Genomic DNA, 17,734 nt, shown 5'->3' with positions numbered 1-17,734 from the left:
TTAGGACTAAGGAGTAGTAGTTTGCAGCTCAGGCAGGTCTGGAGGCCCTAACTTTTCAATTCTTCTGCCTCAGTCTCCTGAATGCTGTAACATTAGTGACCTACATCATTGCTCCCAGTGAAATGGCCTGCTCAATGCTCATCTTGAGACTAAGGTAAGACACCGACAGTCCAGGGACCCAGGGAGGGAGAAGCCCTTACAAGACTCCGTTAAAAGCAGACAGGGGTCTGGATACTTGATTCTGGGCGGAGCCTGAAATGTCCGGGTGCACATTTAGGCTCCCTTGACAGGTCGAGGAGGTGTCAGTGGAAAAGAAACAAACAAACAAACACACAGGTTCGACAGGGTTTTGTTTTGTTTGGTTTTTATTGGCCTTCTGCACCCGGCAGGTGCCCCAGATCATCCTGATAGGCGAGGACAGGCACTCGTGCCCCGAAGCGGTATGTGTACTTGCGCCCACCGCTCTTGAGCACGATGTCGCGGCGGTAGTAGTAACGCAGACCTCGGCTCAGCTTCTCATAATTCATTCCCGGCTTCCTCTTGCGCTCGCCCCACAGCCGGGCCACCTAGAATGCAGTCTTGAGGTCAGAGGGACCAGGGTCTTAGCTGCTATGGGTGGGGCGGGTCTTAGTCCTAATGGGCGTGGGGGGGAGTTGTAAGTGGGTGGGGCGGGGCTGAGAACTAGGTAAGTGGGGCTTGGCGGGCAAGGGGAGCTGTCTCACCTCTTTGGGGTCGCACAGCTGGAATTCGCGGCTGTTGCCGGTCCAGCGGATGCAGCTGCTGCGCGCCCCGTCCTGGAGCAGCTCCAGGAGGAACTGCCAAAGCTGAATGGGACCTGAGGGGGGGGGAGCATGTGAACTCCAGGCTTCTCAGATCCAGAACACTCCACTGCGACAAATCTAGGAGTGGTTCAGGGTCTCCCAATTTAGGACCCAGGAGTCCAGTTGTTCTGATCCTCCTCGGCGGGCTCTGTGAGTTCGGATCTCTCCATAGTTAAGAGATTCCAGTTTCAGGAACCCATGGCAGCCCGAGCCCTATCTAGGAGATTCAGGAGTTTGGCCTCCCCACCTCGAAACCCAGGAATCTGAATGCTTCTCTTTTCTCCCACATAACCTGGGGGGGGGTCTACCTTTCTGTCCTCTTGGTCCCTAGAAAGTAAGTGTCCGTCCTCTCACCCGATACAGAACCCCTGTCTTCTAGCTGCCAGTTTTCCGGATCCCGCCTCTTTTAGTTACCCAGACCCCACCCCACAAGGTGTCCAGGCCCAATCCTTCCCCGTTTGGCTTCACCTCGTCTGCAGTTTGCAGCCTCTTACCTCGGTGGTTAGTTTTGGAGTAGCGAGTCAGTGTGGCCCGATCAGACTGCTGGCTCGGTTTGGAGGGTTTGGTGAATGCTGGACTCTGGTGGCCCTCGAAAGGCATGCTGCAGTCCTGCAGCCCAGCATTCCACGTGGTGGTGTAGTCCGAACCCGCAGACCCGCCCCACGACATCTTATAGTCGGCCTGCGCTTCCCCGCCCAGGCCATTGTCCCAGTAGGTGGCGCCATTGGGGCCCACAGAACAGTCCCAGCTGGCGGTGCTCCAGGCGGCCGGAGGGTGAGACCACGAGGGGACCCCTCCCGGCGAGGTGGCAGTATTCTGGCCGGTCACCCCTTCAAAGCCGACGAAGGGGGAGGGGCTCGTGCCCGGAGGGGCGGGGCCTGGCGTCTGTGAAGGACAGCTCCACGGGTCCGAGGTGTTGCACCCCAGGTCTGTCCAGTCTCGCGACCACGGGAGGGGGTGAGTGACGGGCTCTGTGAGGACAGACAGACCTTAAGCAAGGGAAGTCCAGGAGTCTTAGTCCCCCGCACCCTTGGGAGTTTTAGGGGAGCTTTAGCGCCTCGTAGCCTTGAAGATATAGGTGTCCCCAGTCTTAGTCCCTCTCCTCTGTAGACTAGGGGGTGTCTGAACTCAGCTCTGGTGTGTCAGGACCCCGTTCCTCTCTTCCCACCTCCATTTTCTAACACTCACCCGCCTCGAAAGGTACTTCTTCGTGAGGTAAAGCGGGGTTCCAGTCCACCTCTGGCAACCCTATGTCGGACAACAGAGCTGAGTTTAGGAAAGATGTGGGCAATGACTTAGGGACCTTGGCCACCCACTCGCGCCTCCTTCAATCTCGAGAATCCAAACAACATTAACTTCCTTCCCACTCAGCACCCTCGTTCTTTTTCAAAGGCCCAGGACCGCCCACTTTCCCCCAGCACACAGAAGTTCAAGCCCAGCCACCGGTTACCTTCCCAGCAGCTTTCTACGTTCATCATCGGTGTGATCGGTGTGTCCCCTTGCAGTGCCACTCCAGGGAAATAAAAACCAAATTCCGCTCCTTCTGCGGGCAGCAAGGATGTTAAGGCCGGGTTAGGGGTCAAGGGGTCCACATCTTTGGAGCCCTGCATACACTTTGTCCCAAGCTACAGCAGCTTACCCAGTCCTGTCAGCTTGTCCCCAGGAGGCACTTCCTGCAGTGACGCCTCATCCCAGTTCCACAGGTCCATGGACGCTCGTTCTGACGGTTCTGGTTGAGAGAGGGAAAGTTCCAAGGGTAATGGGCAAGCTGGTGACATTTAGGGACCCAGGAGTCTGATTGCAATTCTTGTTTCCCTCAGACCCAGAGTAGACTTCTGCAGCCTCCTTGCCCAGAAAAAGGAATATTGGTTCCAGTACCTTCTCCCTCTCTCTGACGCGTAAGGCGTTCCTGGGTCCTTTCTTGTTCAGATACCCGGTCCCCAGTTCGTGGCTCACCTCTGGCAGGTCCCTTCTCTCTTAGCCAGGGGGGTCTCAGCCCCATTTCATACCATGCACCCTTCCCGGGGGGCCTGATAGGGGAGGGGGAATTTTCCGAGACGTCAGAGCTGGGGGTCGCAGCCTGGGTCAAGTTGCAGGGATGGGGGCGTGGTCAGGTTGCACCCCCTGCTTTAGGGATGCGCTCTGGTCCCTGAAACGGTCCCTTTCCCGGGGACAAATTGGGCTTGGAAAAAAACTTGGGGAATAGGGATAGGACTGGGATGGGGGTGCTGAGATCTAAGGGGTGCTTTCGGGGTAGTGGGGATGGGGTGAGGGGTTTGGACAGGTTCCCCGTCTTGAGGATTTGGTGGTGTGACATGAAAAGTGGTGGGGGAGGAGGGTCTGGGGTCAGCTGGGCAGCTCTGGGCTTATCTGCAACAGGAAGAGGGATTTCCGGCCAGATGCCCCCTTTCCCTAGCATCAGCCTACGTCACAATCGGCAGGGTGACAGACAGCCAGATGGGGTGGGGTGGGGGGGATCCAACCCTGAATCCCCTACCAAGCACAGGGAGGGTGGCCTGGAGCTACTGCCGAATAATGACAATCACAATCAAAATGACATCATACAACGGGCCCCTCATTTAATTTTCTTAAGGGGGAAATGTTTTTATCCCAAGTTTATGGAGGGGGAAATTGAGGCATGCTTTCTCCCATTTCTTTTTTCTGTCTGGGCTTTCGGGGCTATAGCAGTCCTAAACAACGGGGGAGATTTTGAGTATGAACTGAATGTGAGTTATTGCGTGGAACGGTTTTAGGTGTGGCAGTGACAGGTTTGGAAAGATATCTATTAAAAGTGGAGACATTTGGGATGAAATGCTGTGTTTGAAGCTTTAGAAAAGAATCACACCCACAATGTGCCAAAGTATAAAACAATATTTGAGACAGGGCTACACCAGAAAGTGTTTACTTGCTAAACTGAAACTCAGTAACTAGGCATCCTGTTTTTGTTTTTTTTTGTTTTTTTTTTTGTCTGTTTTGTTTTAATTTGCTAAGCCTGGCAAACCTTAGCTTCAGTAACTTGGCTTCAGATAATGTACATGTGTTCATTTTTCTAAGTATTTGCTTAGTAGATATTAATAAGTAAATATGAATATGAAAAGTCTTTGAGGCCATTTTAATATTTAATTTTAATATTAAAAATTTACATACTGCTGGACAGTGCCGGCATACACCTTTAATCTCAGCAGTTGGGAGGCAGAGGCAGGCGGATCTGTGAGTTAGAGGTTAGCGCAGAGTGAGGTCCAGGACAGCCAGGGCGACACAGAGAAACCCTGTCTCAAAACACAACAACAACAACCAAACAAAAAATTCTTATTATAAATGAGTACATACTCAATATTAAGAGCATTTTAATTTCCAGACATGGCAATAAAATAACCCTTTTAATTCCAGCATGAGGTAGGCAGAGGGAGGTGGATCTCTGGGATTTCAATGCCAGTCTGGTCTACATCGTGAGTTCCAGGCTAGCCAGGAGACCCTGTTTAAAAATTAATAAGTTTTCTTTTATTTGTTCTGGCAAGTGCTCTACTACTTAGCTATAGCTCCACCCTTAACTTTATTTTTTTTTATTTTTTAAAGATTTATTTATTATATATAAGTACACCATCGCTGTCTTCAGACACACCAGAAGAGGGCATCAGATCTCATTCAAGATGGTTGTGAGCCACCATGTGGTTGCTGGGATTTGAATTCAGGACCTCTGGAAGAGCAGTCAGTGCTCCTAACCACTGAGCCATCTCTCCAGCCCCACCCTTAACTTTATTATTGCTGTTATTGTACATGTGCCAGGACATGCATGTCAAAGCCAGGAGTCAGAAAACAACTTTGTGGGGTCCGTTCTCTCCGTCTACCTTCACATGGCTCTGTGGATTACACTCAGGTCTTCAGATTTGCGTGGCAAGCACCTTTAGCCACGGAGCCAGCTTCCCATCAAGTTTCCCCCCACCCATTTCTTTTTTCTTTCTTCCTTTTTTTCAGGACAGGGTCTCACTATGTTGCCCCAGCTGGCCTCAAACTCACAGACATTTGCTTCCATCTGCCTCCTCAGTGCTAGGATTAAAGGCATGTGCTACCTTGTCTGGTATTGGTTTGTGGTGTATGTGTGTGTGTGTGTGTGTGTGTGTGTGTACACTGTTAGAGGTCAAAGGACCCCTGTTGGGGTTATTATTCTCCTTCCACCAAGTGGATCCTAAGGCTCAAACTCAGATCAATAGGTTTGGCCACACGTTTCTACCCACTGAACCACCTCACTCACCTAAACCCTTGATTTTTAGAGAGAGGGTGTTTGACTACACAGCCCAGGCTGGCCTCAAATGGTTGATCTTCCTCCCTCCTCTTCCTTGGTTCTGGGATTATATGCATGTACCATGATGTTTAGCAAAAAGAAAAAAAAAAGGGGGGGGGGTTGTCTGTCAGTCTGTATGTCTGTCCACCATGTGGGTGCCTTGTGGCATTGGATCCTCTGGAAACGAAGCTATGGATAGTTGTGAGCCATCATATCGGTACTGAGAACCAAACCCAGGTCCTCTGCCAGAGCAGCAAGTACTCTGAACCACACTGAGCCATCTCTGGAGGCCCTGCCCCAAATCTTTTGAGTAGCCTCCAGAACTGACTGGCATAGCACCTTCTTTGTTAGTATTCGGGCGAGGGACACAGCACAGCTCTTCCATTTTGCAGAGAAACAGAACCTCCAGAGAACAGTCTCTTGGGGGCTCTGCTTGGATCCAGAGTTGAGTGAGCTACGAACCCCTGGGAAGATCACTGACCCCTCCACCCCCAGTTCATCCTCCAGTGGCCTGAAGGATCCTGTTGGCCTTTTTGCCCCAGGCTTCTTTTCCCTGAGGCTGGCCTCTCCTGTCTCCTGCTGTGGTCCCTAGTCCTAGATCTGTTTCATTAGCTTGAGGCAAGGCCTTGCCACTGTGTCTCTCCTGACGTCTCTCACTCCTGGATGTCTCTGTGTCCTTCATCTCTCTGTACCTTGCTAGCCCTTGGATGTTTATAGTTCTTACTCTGCCCAGCCTCCCCATCCTTAAAGCTCTGCTTCTTATGTCCTTTGTCCTTTGATGTGACAATCCCCTTTCCTAGGTTACCTTTCCATCTCCTCCCTTACCCTTTTAGCTGCAGGGAAGAAAAGGGGTTGGGGTAGGAAGAGCTGGCCACCGGGAGAAGGGAGCCTAAGGGTTTGGGGGCTGAGTCGTCCACTCCAGGTGGCAGGGGGCTAAAGGGCATTTCCTGCCAGGGAGGGAGGCCCTCACCCCTGTGGCCAGACTGGAAAATGTGACGTCAGGGAGGGAGTTGTAATGTAAAGGGGGGGGGGGAGACAGGAACAGAAGAAATTTGACACCTCTCTGGATCTTCCTGGAGAGCTTTGGCATAGTCTCTCCACCCTCAAGCCCCAAGTCTTCCTTAATTTGTTCCCAAATTTAGGGTTCTGATGGCTGTGTCTCTGGGAGATCTCCAAACCTCCTTCCTGCACTTCAGCCCTGTACCTCTCTGCCTTCTGGCTTGGGCCTGTCTGGCTTCTATAATGTGGTGGGCTCTGGGCATTTCCTTCTGGATCTTTTTCTCCCCCCCTCCCCTTTCTTCTTGACACGCGGACTCACTTTGTAGCCCTGGCTGTCCTGTAACTCAATAAGTAGACCAGGCTGGCCTCAAACTCACAGATCTTCCTGCCTCTGTCTCCCAGTGCTGGGTCTCATTCCGTGGAACCCTTTAGAATGGCATATAGGCCTATGCCATCACCCTCAGCTCAGGAATTTTCATTTTGCAGGCATTGAGACAGGGTGTTGCTACAAAGTGCAGACTGGCCTTGAACTCATGGTGGTCCTCCTACCTCAGCTTCCCAAGTGCTGGTCTTCTCATGCATCACCAACTCAGGCTTCAAGCTATGTATAGACCCCAGAGACACAGATAACTAGTAGGTCTGGAGAGGGGAGAGAAATGGAAACCCAGAACCCTACAAGAGACGCTGAACAGGGGTCAGCAGAGAAACTGCACATACCCTAGGTCCACAAGGTCTTCAAGATAGGGTGAAGACAGCCTGAGCCAGAGATGGCAGTCCACACTGGGGTCCCAACACTTGGGAGACTAAGGTGGGAATTCAAGCTTATTCCAAGCTGAGGCTACAGAGCTAGCTTATACCAGACTCTGCCTCAAAACGCACAGGAGGGAATTCCTCCTTCAGGATGTCTCTATCCTAAGGTCAGTTTCTGGGCTTCCCAATCCATAGCCTAACCACTCCAGGCTGTCTGGCTTGGGGTCCATGAGACAGCATTTCATGAGCTCTAAGGCTGGTTGGTAATCCCAGAACCCCCAGCATTGCCCAGATCCTGGGACAGATGGAAGTCTGCCATGGTGGCTGTGTGTTCTAGAAGGGCAGGGCCTAGATACACTTAACAACCCATTTCAGTGCCAAAAGCACAGGCTGGAGTTAGAAACATGAATCCAAGCTAGGCTTGGCTTTGACCTTGCAACAGCCCCTCTTCCTCAGATGCAATGGGCTAAAACTCGACAAGAACTTGAGAATTTATGAGGCTAGAGGAGGCTGAGGCTCTGACGGTAGGATACCTACCTAGTATACACTAAGTCCTAAATTCAATTCCCAGAACCCTTCACTTGCTGTGGGAGTGAATACATGTAATCCTAAGGATCTGAGGCTCCCCTTTTAAAACAAGTTCTTGCTATGCAGCCCAGGTAGGTCTCAAATGCTTGCTCCTGGAGTACAGTTGTAAACCACATCCATGTTTGAGGCCAGCCAGGAACATACAGGATCCTATGAGAGCTGGTGAGATGATTCAGTGCACAAAAATGCTTGCTAACAAGTGTCTGATGACCAGTTTGATCCCTAAAGCCCACATGATGGAAGGAGTACGCAAACACACATAGACAGCAAAAAACCCACCAAAAGAAGTAATGGCCACAAACTAGACGCTCAACATTGTCCATCTGAATGTTTGCTGGGTCAACTTTTAAAGTTCTCAGTTCTTAAGTGGGGTGAGCCAGGCCTTGTTGGCCAACAGTTTCTAAGTCCAGTCAGGGATGGAAACGAAGGTAATTTATTGAAACTGGTTATGGGACAGGTGAGTGGACAGCCGGGGGTTTCCCACAGACAACTGTTGGAAGGAGCTAGTGCACAGCCGGGTGGGAGCGGGTGCCTAGCCATAGATCCTATCTGAGGCCCAACTTCTTCTTTTCCTTCTGCTTCTTCCGGACCACATCCAGGTTCCGGTCCTTCCACATGCTTTTGCGAAGCTTGATGGGGCGTGAGCCCACATACTTCCCTGCGGGAATGAAGGGTTCCAGGTCAGACTTGGGAGGTCAGGCTTCTACCATACCCGCCCTCCCCGGGAGGCCCCACTCACCATTCATCTCTCGCATGGCACGTACATAGTCACTGGGGTCCTTGAAGCTGACAAAGCCATAGCCCTTGGTTTTGCCAGTGCGCTTATCACGGATCACCTTAGCCTTAAGGAAGGATGGGAAACGGCTGAAGGCTCGTGCCAAGATGTCATCATTCACCTCATTGCCCAGATCCCCGCAGAAGATCCGGAAGTCATCTGGAATTAGGAGGGGAGAGGTCAGAGTCAGAGCATCCCCAGTCTCTGCCCAGAACCTTCAGTTATTTATTGACTGCCAATATCCAGGCAGTGGTGAACCTGTGTTAGGCAGCCTCACAGGGAAGCTCTGAGTCTCTAGGCCCTTTCCAAAAGAGGCAGAGGACTCAAGTTACTGCCTGAACTCACATCCTGCAGAGCCGGGAGGGGGTCAAGCATCTGGTTGCAGTCTTACTCTATTTTCCCTTTGGAACAGGTTGTTATGTAGTAGCTCAGGCTGGCCTCAGACTCAATCTGCCTCCACCTCCATGTGCTTGGAGTACAAGCGTGAACACACACGACGCTGGTGTCTACACCTCTAACAGCACAGCCTCCCCTCATCTACGGTGGTCACTTCTTTCAACAACGAAGCCTCAACCCTGTCTTAGCTTTAGTCTTTGCTTGGTCCTTTGAGCCTCTGGCACTCACCAGCCTCCTGGGGCACCTCATTCTTCCTCAGCTGCACCGCTTTCACCCCACATTGACATGGGAACACAATGTCTGCCCCTTCTCCAAGGAGATCTCTATCACCACTTTTTTATTTTTTTAATATTTTTAAAGATATATTTTATTTATATGGGTACACTGTTGCTATCTTCAGACACACCAGAAGAGGGCATCAGATCCCATTACAGATGGTTGTGAGCCACCATGTGGTTGCTGGGAACTGAACTCAGGACTTCTGGAAGAGCAGTCAGCGCTCTAACCACTGAGCCATCTCTCCAGGCCTCTATCGCCACTCTCTTAAACTACTGTCTTCCTCCATAGAAATAGGGACATGAGACCCAGATGATAAAGTGAACTGCACCAGGCTACAGCCCTGTCCCAGGGAAGGAGAGAACAGCTGAGGGCTGGGGTAAAAGGCAGTTTGCTTTGTCCTAGCTATGGCTGAGGCTGCCTCATGGCTTCCAAGGTGATTAAAGATACTATCTGAGAGTGAGTTAGGCTACCCCAGGAGGAAATAGCCTGACAACCTATTATGAGATTTTCCTAGCAAGGCCATTAAACTTAAATAAAATGTAAGTTAGGCATGCTGGCTAGACTATCTTCATAAGAAAATGGTTGCAGAGGTGCATCCTGAAGCCAAGTTTCCACAAGCTGGCCTCTCAGCTGAAACTTTTTTTTTTTTTTTTTGAGGGTGGAGGGAAGGGTCTCACTATGTAGCCCTGGCTGGCCTTCAACACTCAGGAGATCCACCTGCTTCTGCCTCCCAAGTGCTGGGATCACACCATGTGGCACCTGGCCAGGCCAGCTAACACATCTTTGTGGGCAGGTACTTCTTACAAGCATGCTTCCTGTTGAGGCCGACAACCTGGGCAAGGTCTGTAGTGGTGTTCAAGCAAGCAGAGGTGCCCCCAGGCTGTTCCCTGCCCACCTGGCTTTATGTCAGTGCTCTTAACTGCTGAGCTATCTCCCCAGTCCCCAAGTTTTTATTTAAGTAAATGTGTATTTGCCTGTGTGTGGAAGATGCACATGTGAGCGCTGCCACTCCTGGGGTCTAGAAGTCTCAGGTTCCCTGGAGTTGGAGTTACAGGTAGCTGTGAGTGGTATCCTGTGGGAAGTGAACTGAGGTCCTCTGCAAGAGTAGTAATAGAAGCATCTCTACCGTCAGCCTGTCTAGTTTTTTCCTGCACTATTGGGAGATGGAACTCAGGGGCTCACATATGCTAGACAAGCGCTCTACCACTGAGCTATATGCCCAGGCTCCGTAGGTCAGTTTAAACACACTTGTATGGATTCTTCTAGCACTCGGGAGACTGACATAAAGGAACGGGAAGCTCAAGACTGGCCTCGGCCACACAGAGAGCGTGGACATCCATGAGTTAGTGATTTTCTTAGCTGTTCTAATGTTATCATGACATGGGATAGTGTCTTCCTTAGGTGGGAATTCTGAGGTATTTAAGAACAAAGCAGTAGGCTAGGGATGTTAAGTGGGTGGCAGAGCTGACCGCACCCCTGGGTTCAATCAATTTGGCGCTGCATAAACTGAAGAGTCATGGTACACGCCAGCCTCACATGCAGAGGCAGAAAATCAACACCTTACTTGGTTACATAATGAGTCTGGGGTCAATCTGGGGTACATGAGACGCCACCTCACAAAGAAAAAAAATGATAATTTCAATTCTTATGTCAAACACTAAGTAATGAGGAGCACGGGCATGGCTTTGTGATGCCTAGCACGCACATGGCCTTGGAATCCATCCCTGCTTTGTGTGACTGTGTGTGTGTGGGTAGGGGGGATGGGAGGGTTTGGTGATACGGGAAACCTAAACACACAGGAATAAAGCAAACACAGCAAAATGTTAACTGTGGATCTAAGGCGGCAGGTAGGCCATTCACTGCATTACTGTGCTTTAAACTTTTCATATGAAATTGGAACAGAACCCTTGAACTTCAGCAAACTGGGGGTGACGGCAGCTCACATCTGTAATTCCATTACTCAGAAGACCGAGCCAATAGAGGACAAGGCCAGGCTGGACTACAGAGGCACATCTCGAAAGCCCTAGAGACCAACTGCCCACCACTTCCCATGGTGAGGAGAGTCCTGCCCTCCAGGCACTGTGGAGTCACCCTCTTCCTTTCCCTGTTGGTGGCCCTGAAAACTCAGTGTGGCCTATTCTTGGATGGGTAACATCCAACCTGCCACTCTGGCCACTCACCAGCATCCCACTCCAGCAGGCTGGGGTCCTCCCAGCTGCTCCCCGCTGCCGTGCGAATGCAGCGTTTCAGTTTCTCTGGCTTGCCTTTCTTCTTGTCTTCACCCAGTGGCTCTGGGACCTACAGGGGGAAGGGAAGGGTGTTGAGTCTTGTGCTCTGCAATGCCTCCAGCCACGGCACCTCACATTTGAGTATTGGATCTGCTTCCGGATGTGGAGCATGAGGGGCTGGCTCCCTTGACCCGACCACCCTCTGGCCAGAGGACTGTGTTCCTGTGTTTGGAAGCTCATGGGTTTCTGCTTTCTCCTGGCCCTTTCTGTCCCCTCTCTGCACATTCCCTGCTTACCTCTAGGGCCATGAGGCCAGGAGGCGGCTCGGGCCGAGGGGGCCGAGGTCGTGGACGCAGAGACAGGAGCTCAGGAATTCTCAGCGGAGGCAGCAGGCCACGCACTACCTCCAGCGGGAGGGGCAAGGGCTCAGGCTCAGGCAAGGGCATGGCTAGGGCCAGCGGGAGGCTGGGACCAATGACTGCAGGCCCAGCTGGGGCTCCTCCTGCCCCCACTGCCACTGCTGCGCTAGCTTCTTCCAGCCCAGCTGCTGCGGCCACTACCGCGTCCTCCTTCTCCTTCAGGCCCAAACCGAGGCCTAGGCCTAGCTCTCGAGAAGCTGCTGGCTCTTCCTGTGGGCAAGGGGAGGCTGTGAGGGATGGGCAGCTCACAGGCTTGCACTTGCATTTTACTACCCCCCACTGTGTGCAAAGCAAGGGTCTGGGAGCCAGGGGAACAGTGAGCAAAGAAGTGCAGTAGCTGGACACAGAGAAATGCAGGCAGCAAAGGGGACGGTGAATGCACAGGTTAAAAGGGCAATCAAAGGAAAACAGAAACACATGGAACTAATCCAGAGCAGGTGTTTCTCTCCATAATGAACTCTCTTCTGCACAGGAGAAGGCTGGGCACACAGTCCACATGCCTCATCACTTAGGAGGCTGAGAGGCAGGAGGACTACAAGGTCTAGGCCAGCCTGAGCTACATACATAGCAAGTTACTGTCTCCAAAGAGCAAAGCAAGCCAAGTTTTTGTTTTGTTCTGTTTTTGTTTTGTCATACAAAGAAAGAAAAGAACAAGGTTACAAAGATGCAGAGGTAAAAAATAAAGTCGGGGAAAGAAAGACTGAAATACAAAGTCAGGCCTGGGACCCACCCATTGGACCTTTTACTCCAGCAGTCAGTGGCCACTTACCAGGGGAGGTCTCAGAGCGGCCATAGAACCCAAGGGCGGCCCAGGTGCCCGAGCCATTGGTGGCAGCATCATGGGTGGTCCAGGAGGCCCAGGCAGAGGGGGTCCAACCAGGGCCTGGTGTGGAGGCCTCAGGGCCATAGGTCGGGGGCCACCAGCTGCAGAAGAAAGAGCAGAATCTGTCAGAGTGTTAGTGGGAAAGTCCCGTGGCTTGGGAGAAATTGCTTGGCAGGGATCAAGACCCTGGCCCCTCACCTGCTCTCTGTAGCACGTGGGGGACGAAGGCAGGACGCAGAATAGGGGCCCTCTGAGGGGCCACAGCTGTGGGAGAGAGAGATGGGGGTGTCATGGGGGAAAGGGACACTTGGGACAAGGTGTGTAGGTATTCTGAGCACCCAGGAAATCCTGAAGAAGAGGATGAGGAGCCTTTTAGAAGATGAAGTGGTCTTGCCATCGACTCACTCAGCACACTGAGAATTTTCCGTGAGCCTAAGCCTGCTGGGAAGTGCTAGGCACCCAGCTGACCACATGATCCTTTGGTGCTCTTGGTCCAGGCGGCAATCCATGCACTGCCAGAGAAAGGCAGCCCACAGAGCTATCAGAGGCAAAAGCACTCTGACTAGGCCAGGAGGGGTGTAGGGAGGAGACTAGAGGCCTCCTGGAGAAAGGGACCCATGAGATAGGACCTCAGGATAATGAAAGGAATCAAGTAAAGGTGAGTAGAAATATCACCGCCATGGAGAGCGTTTCTAAGGAAAACCCTTTCTTTTCGGTATAGGTGGTATTCCAGAGGATATGGGTAGCCCCAGGAGAAAGACTAGGAGGCATCAAAACAGCCTTCCTGGATGAGCCATCATATGAGGACACAGCAGGACAGGGAGCTGGGCAGGGTGACAAGTCAGACTTTCACTAATTTACTGAAGAATAGATGTTAACGTTTGTCAGACACCATCAGATAAGAAAGATAGGGAGAGGGACATGCCAGTAAGTATAGTGCCCGGGAGGCAGGCACTGGGGATTTAAGTTTGCGCCAGCCTGAGCTGCACAGCAAGGTCATTTCTAAAAGCCAAGGGCTTGGATACAGCTTAGTACGGAGCACGCTCTCGGCCCTACGTTCATCCTCAGCACAAAAGAAAGATTAGCATTAATGTATAAAACACAGTTAACAGAACTTTACATTCAACTGAGAACACATCTCACCACATATTCTCACAAGTAATGTCACAAAACCCAGCAGTATGTGATTGTGTGGAAGTGTGGGCAATGGCTGGTGGACAGCAAGGTTTGAGGGTCACAGCTGACACGCAGCAGAACACAGAAGGCCCCTTGACTTGGTGACATCTCGGCCATGCTCAGAACTCCTGAATGAGCTGGGGCATATGCCTCTCCGTGGAGCCAGGTCACTAAGTGTCCTAACTACCAGTCAGTTGCCTGGTGCTCAGTGGTTTGTTATGTTTGTTATATTTACTATGGGGGAAAAAAATCAAGAGTTCTGCCCTTCGCTGAGCTTGCTTGTCAGAGGAAGCATATGATGACAAGCATAGTAAGAACGGAAGAGCTTTCTAGGAGGTGCTAGAAGTTGGTGAGACTTGTCTAGATCTGCAATGACAAATGCAGGGCAAGACTAGATCTGAGCGAATCGGACGGAGTGCTGACTGGAGACAGTGCGGAAGGATGTGGTCGGGGATGTACTGTATAAGATGATATTAGGATGACAAAGGGATCTGCAGCAGGCCAAAGCCAGTTCCGAAACCTAAACAAGTGTGCAGGCCAAAAGTGAGGTCTTGGTCCCCAACCTACCTGCTCGCCTCAGGAACATGGCCTCTCGAGCCTCAGGACTGTCCAGGTGACTACGATCAGCAGGGCCAAAGCCAACTGTGGGGAGGAAAAGATAAGAATGGTGGGAGGCAACCTTTGGGCACCCCTTTTTCCACCCAGCCCAAAACAGGGCCCCTCATTTTGTTATTTACCTGGGCCTACAAAAGGAGGGCCTCCCACCATGGGAGGAACCACTGTGGCTGCAGCAGCTGCCCGGGCCTCCAGGGTCTGTTGGACCTGTTGGGGAGAAGGAGTCCTGACTCAGAGATGCTGGCTCCCCTGGCAGGTTAATACTTTTACCCTTTGTTTTATGGGGCTGGTGACCAGTCAGGGTCTGTCACAAGGTCTCTTCTCGCTGGGGCTTCTGGAGCCGTACTAAGTAAAGCTGTTTGTGTTGTTTTTTGTTTTTTTCAAGACAGGGTTTCTCTGTGTAACTCTGGCTGTCGTGTAACTCCACCTGCAGACTAGGCTGGCCTCAGACTCACAAAGATTCACCTGCCTCTGCCTTTAAGTTCTGGGATTAAAGCTGTGCCCCCACCACTGCTTAATAGCTTAAGCTACTATTATTACTGTCTCCCAGGATCACTTTCTCTGACTCAGCGTCCCTACTGTACTATCTCCCTGCCAAGGACTAGCCAGGGCCCTGTCATTTCTGAGAGCAGGTATGCTCAGCGCTGAGTCTGCAGACCCCACACGATCTCAACTAATGTCTGACTTGTTCTCCATTTTCCACCTCTACCTTACCTAGATTGACCTCTTCCTCTACCTCCTTGCACGAACCCTTGCCCTCCCTAGTATATTATCCAGATAGCCAAAGCCACTTGCTGAACTTATAAGTTAGACCATTACCACCCACCTACTTAGAATTCTCTAGTAGCTCCTCATTTTTAAAGTAAAAGCTAAGGGTCTTAGGCCGGCTCAGAAGACCCTGCTAGATCTAGCTTCCCTCACTCTTAATCCTCACCACGTCCCCTTTGGTTCTCTCCGCTCTAGCCACTGACCGCTCTGCTGTTGCGTGGACAGCTTCGTCTCATCTTTGCACGGATAGCTTTCTGCCCGGGATAACGACGCTTCGGACAGCTGCATGGTTACATCATCTCGTTTATACCTTTGCTTTACTGATACCAAACCAAAATGGCCTTCCCTGACTGCTAATAAAACTCTCTCCTCCTTACCACTTTCTACGGCCAAAGAAACAAGAACCTTTGGGTATTGTTCTCTTCTATACAACCCCTGCTTAGAACAGTGCCTAGTGCAGGGAAGGCACTTGAGACCCGCTTTTGATTTCTCCTCCCCTGAGTACAAGGGATGAAGCCTATGGCTTTGGCATGCCAACCATGAGATCTACCACTGAGCTACGTCCCAGCCCACCTAATGACTGTGAACAGAATTAACAAGTTTCTTCTGACGTTGTTCATTTAAATAGTTCCTCCTTGTTTCCTTCTTACACCTGACTATTAAGCACCTGGAATAAGGATCAAGGAACCTTGGGAATGACTTAACACAAATATGCAACTTACTATATTGTCTTGGCTGTTGTGGTGGTGGGCTTAGAAAATAGGGCTCTGCACAGGCTAAGTGCTCTACCCCCTGAACTACATCCCGAATCTGCGAGTAGAAACTTTAAAGAGATGTTTATATAGAACATTCCACCACTGCAGAAAGTTCTACCACAAAGGATGCTGGGGAATACTTGTTTCCAATGGATTAAATATATACTGTCTTGCGTCCTGAGTCCCTGGCACCTAAGTTATTTGTCATGCCAGCCAAAACGTCAATTGCTTTCCACAGATAGACCCTCACTGGGATCAAACCATTGTGTTCTCCCGACTCATAAGCTGTAGCTCCCTCCTTACCTGTTGGTATGTGTTGGTGGCAATAATTGGGCGGATCACAGGAGCTGGGGGGACCTGCATCGCCTCTACCGTAGGCACTGCAGGCACAGCAGTTGGAATTCCGGTCACCGGAGCTCCCAGTACTTCTTGCTCAAACCTGGGGGTGAGGGACAGATACCATAGGTCAGATCTCACCAAGCCTGAGGCGCTGGGTACTTTTCGACAGCACTTTCATCCCAGCCAACGCCTCCCCGCGTCCCTCGGGTCCCACGGCCCCGTATGGAACCGCATTTCAGGTTTCTGAAGACCTAGCGACTCCAGGGTTGAGTGGGTTTGCCCGGAAATAGCTTTTGTTTTTCCTACTCAGGGCCTTACAGGGCCATCTCCGCCTCCATTTCTTTCAAGCGTTCCTCGCCGCTCTTGCCCGGGATGCCGACACCAGGCCCCGGGACCACGGGTCCTCCCGCCACCGGAAGTCCCGGAGCCGGGCCCGCTCCGGCCATCGCTGATGCCATGGCCTTCACCGCTCCTTCCAGCCGCCGCCGCGGGCTCTACGGTCGAGTCCCTGTCCCCTCAGGGTGGGAGCCGGCCGATGACGTATGGATTACCGCGACGGATGCGCTGCGTGAGGACGTAGGTTTAAGAACAGGGGCTAATGAGACATGGCCACACCCCCAGGACGAGCACAAGCCAATTAGAGCGTCGGAAAGACAGGGCCCCGGAAGAGTCTCGCGTCTGACAGAAAACCGCAGTACGGGTAGGCCCCGCCCCCGTAGAGGAAGATGGACGAATGAGAGCGAAGCAACGTCACTTTGCTCCACCCCTCTGTGGAAGCCGGAACTTTGTGGAGGCACGGAAGTTCGGGGGCCCTTCCAGAAGTTTGTAAACACAGCAAAGTCAGGCTAGGGGTTTTCTGCCCTCGGTTAGCAGATACCTTGCCAGGGGTCAGTTCATTGTTCTGTTTTTGAACAAAATTTAATTTTACTGATTGCCTCCATGTTTTTCTTTTCATATTGGGGTTTAGTTTGGTTTGGTTTTGAGCCGAGGCATCCCTAGGTTGCCTCGAACTATTAGAAATCTTCCTGCCGTAGGCTTTCAAATGCTGGGATTACAGGTACAGAACAAAAATATACTTTTATAGAAAGATATCTAGAGAGAATTGAAGTTTTTATTAAACATTAATTTTTAAATTATATTTGTTTTTGATTGTCTAGCCTGGGACTTGATATGTAGGCCAGGCTGGCCTTGAACTCAAAGAGATCTGCCCCCTCTTTCCTCAGGGCTCCACTAAACCCGCAAACATTTTCATGAATTAGGACTCCTGTGTTACTCTAATTCCCTTTGTGTTCACCTAAGGCCCTTAATCTGTTTCAGCATCTAACCAAGACGCCATATTCCAGTTCCATTTAGTTGCTGGGTTTTCACCGGCTCCTCTTTCCAGGGACATGTATCAGGAGTGTAGGTTAAGTCTTTTGTAGCACGTTCTTCATTTGGAATTTGAAGTTTTTTGTTTGTTTGTTTTTGTTTCTTAACTCATCGTTAGACTGCTCTTGAGTCTTTGGAAAACCATAGGAGCCTGGGAAGACTGTCTAGGTAATTGACTATAGACTAGTCTCTGTCATTTTAATTGATACATAAGCCAAGTAGATCATAATTATCCTTCTCAGGTCTCTGATCATATTGATGGCTAGGCTAACTATAGCTTGTCAGCTAAGGAACACCAGGCAACTAGCTCCATTACACTCACTTTGCCCAGTTACCAGAAAAATTTCACTCTG

General features: G+C 51.0%; 2 protein-coding genes across 3 annotated transcripts; both read right to left on the bottom strand.

The window, feature by feature from the left end:
- Positions 1–365: 365 nt before the first annotated feature.
- ETV2 (ETS variant transcription factor 2) lies at positions 366–2,530 on the bottom strand (the record flags this gene model as incomplete). Its single annotated transcript, XM_080909028.1, has 6 exons — positions 366–566; positions 723–835; positions 1,316–1,792; positions 2,010–2,069; positions 2,272–2,361; positions 2,461–2,530. The coding sequence occupies 6 exons, from the start codon at positions 2,528–2,530 to the stop codon at positions 366–368; spliced, it is 1,011 nt and encodes a 336-aa protein (XP_080765154.1).
- Positions 2,531–7,815: 5,285 nt separating this feature from the next.
- Positions 7,816–16,562, bottom strand: RBM42 (RNA binding motif protein 42). 2 transcript variants are annotated; one of them, XM_080909065.1, is made up of 10 exons: positions 16,332–16,562; positions 15,978–16,113; positions 14,274–14,358; positions 14,104–14,178; positions 12,559–12,624; positions 12,307–12,482; positions 11,415–11,747; positions 11,071–11,188; positions 8,180–8,374; positions 7,816–8,098 (listed from the first exon to the last, which is right to left on the bottom strand). In XM_080909065.1, exons 1-10 carry the CDS (start codon positions 16,469–16,471, stop codon positions 7,986–7,988), a joined length of 1,437 nt encoding a protein of 478 aa, XP_080765191.1. In that variant the 5' UTR covers positions 16,472–16,562; the 3' UTR covers positions 7,816–7,985. The 2 variants fall into 2 exon arrangements, with proteins under 2 accessions (XP_080765191.1, XP_080765192.1); XM_080909066.1 differs by lacking the exon at positions 12,559–12,624 and having other exon boundaries at positions 7,819–8,098; positions 12,307–12,461.
- Between the last annotated feature and the right edge of the window lie 1,172 nt (positions 16,563–17,734).

This window comes from Micromys minutus (assembly GCF_963924665.1).
Source record: "Micromys minutus genome assembly, chromosome: 32".
Taxonomy (NCBI): domain Eukaryota; kingdom Metazoa; phylum Chordata; class Mammalia; order Rodentia; family Muridae; genus Micromys; species Micromys minutus.
This window is presented reverse-complemented; position numbering and strand designations above follow the sequence as displayed.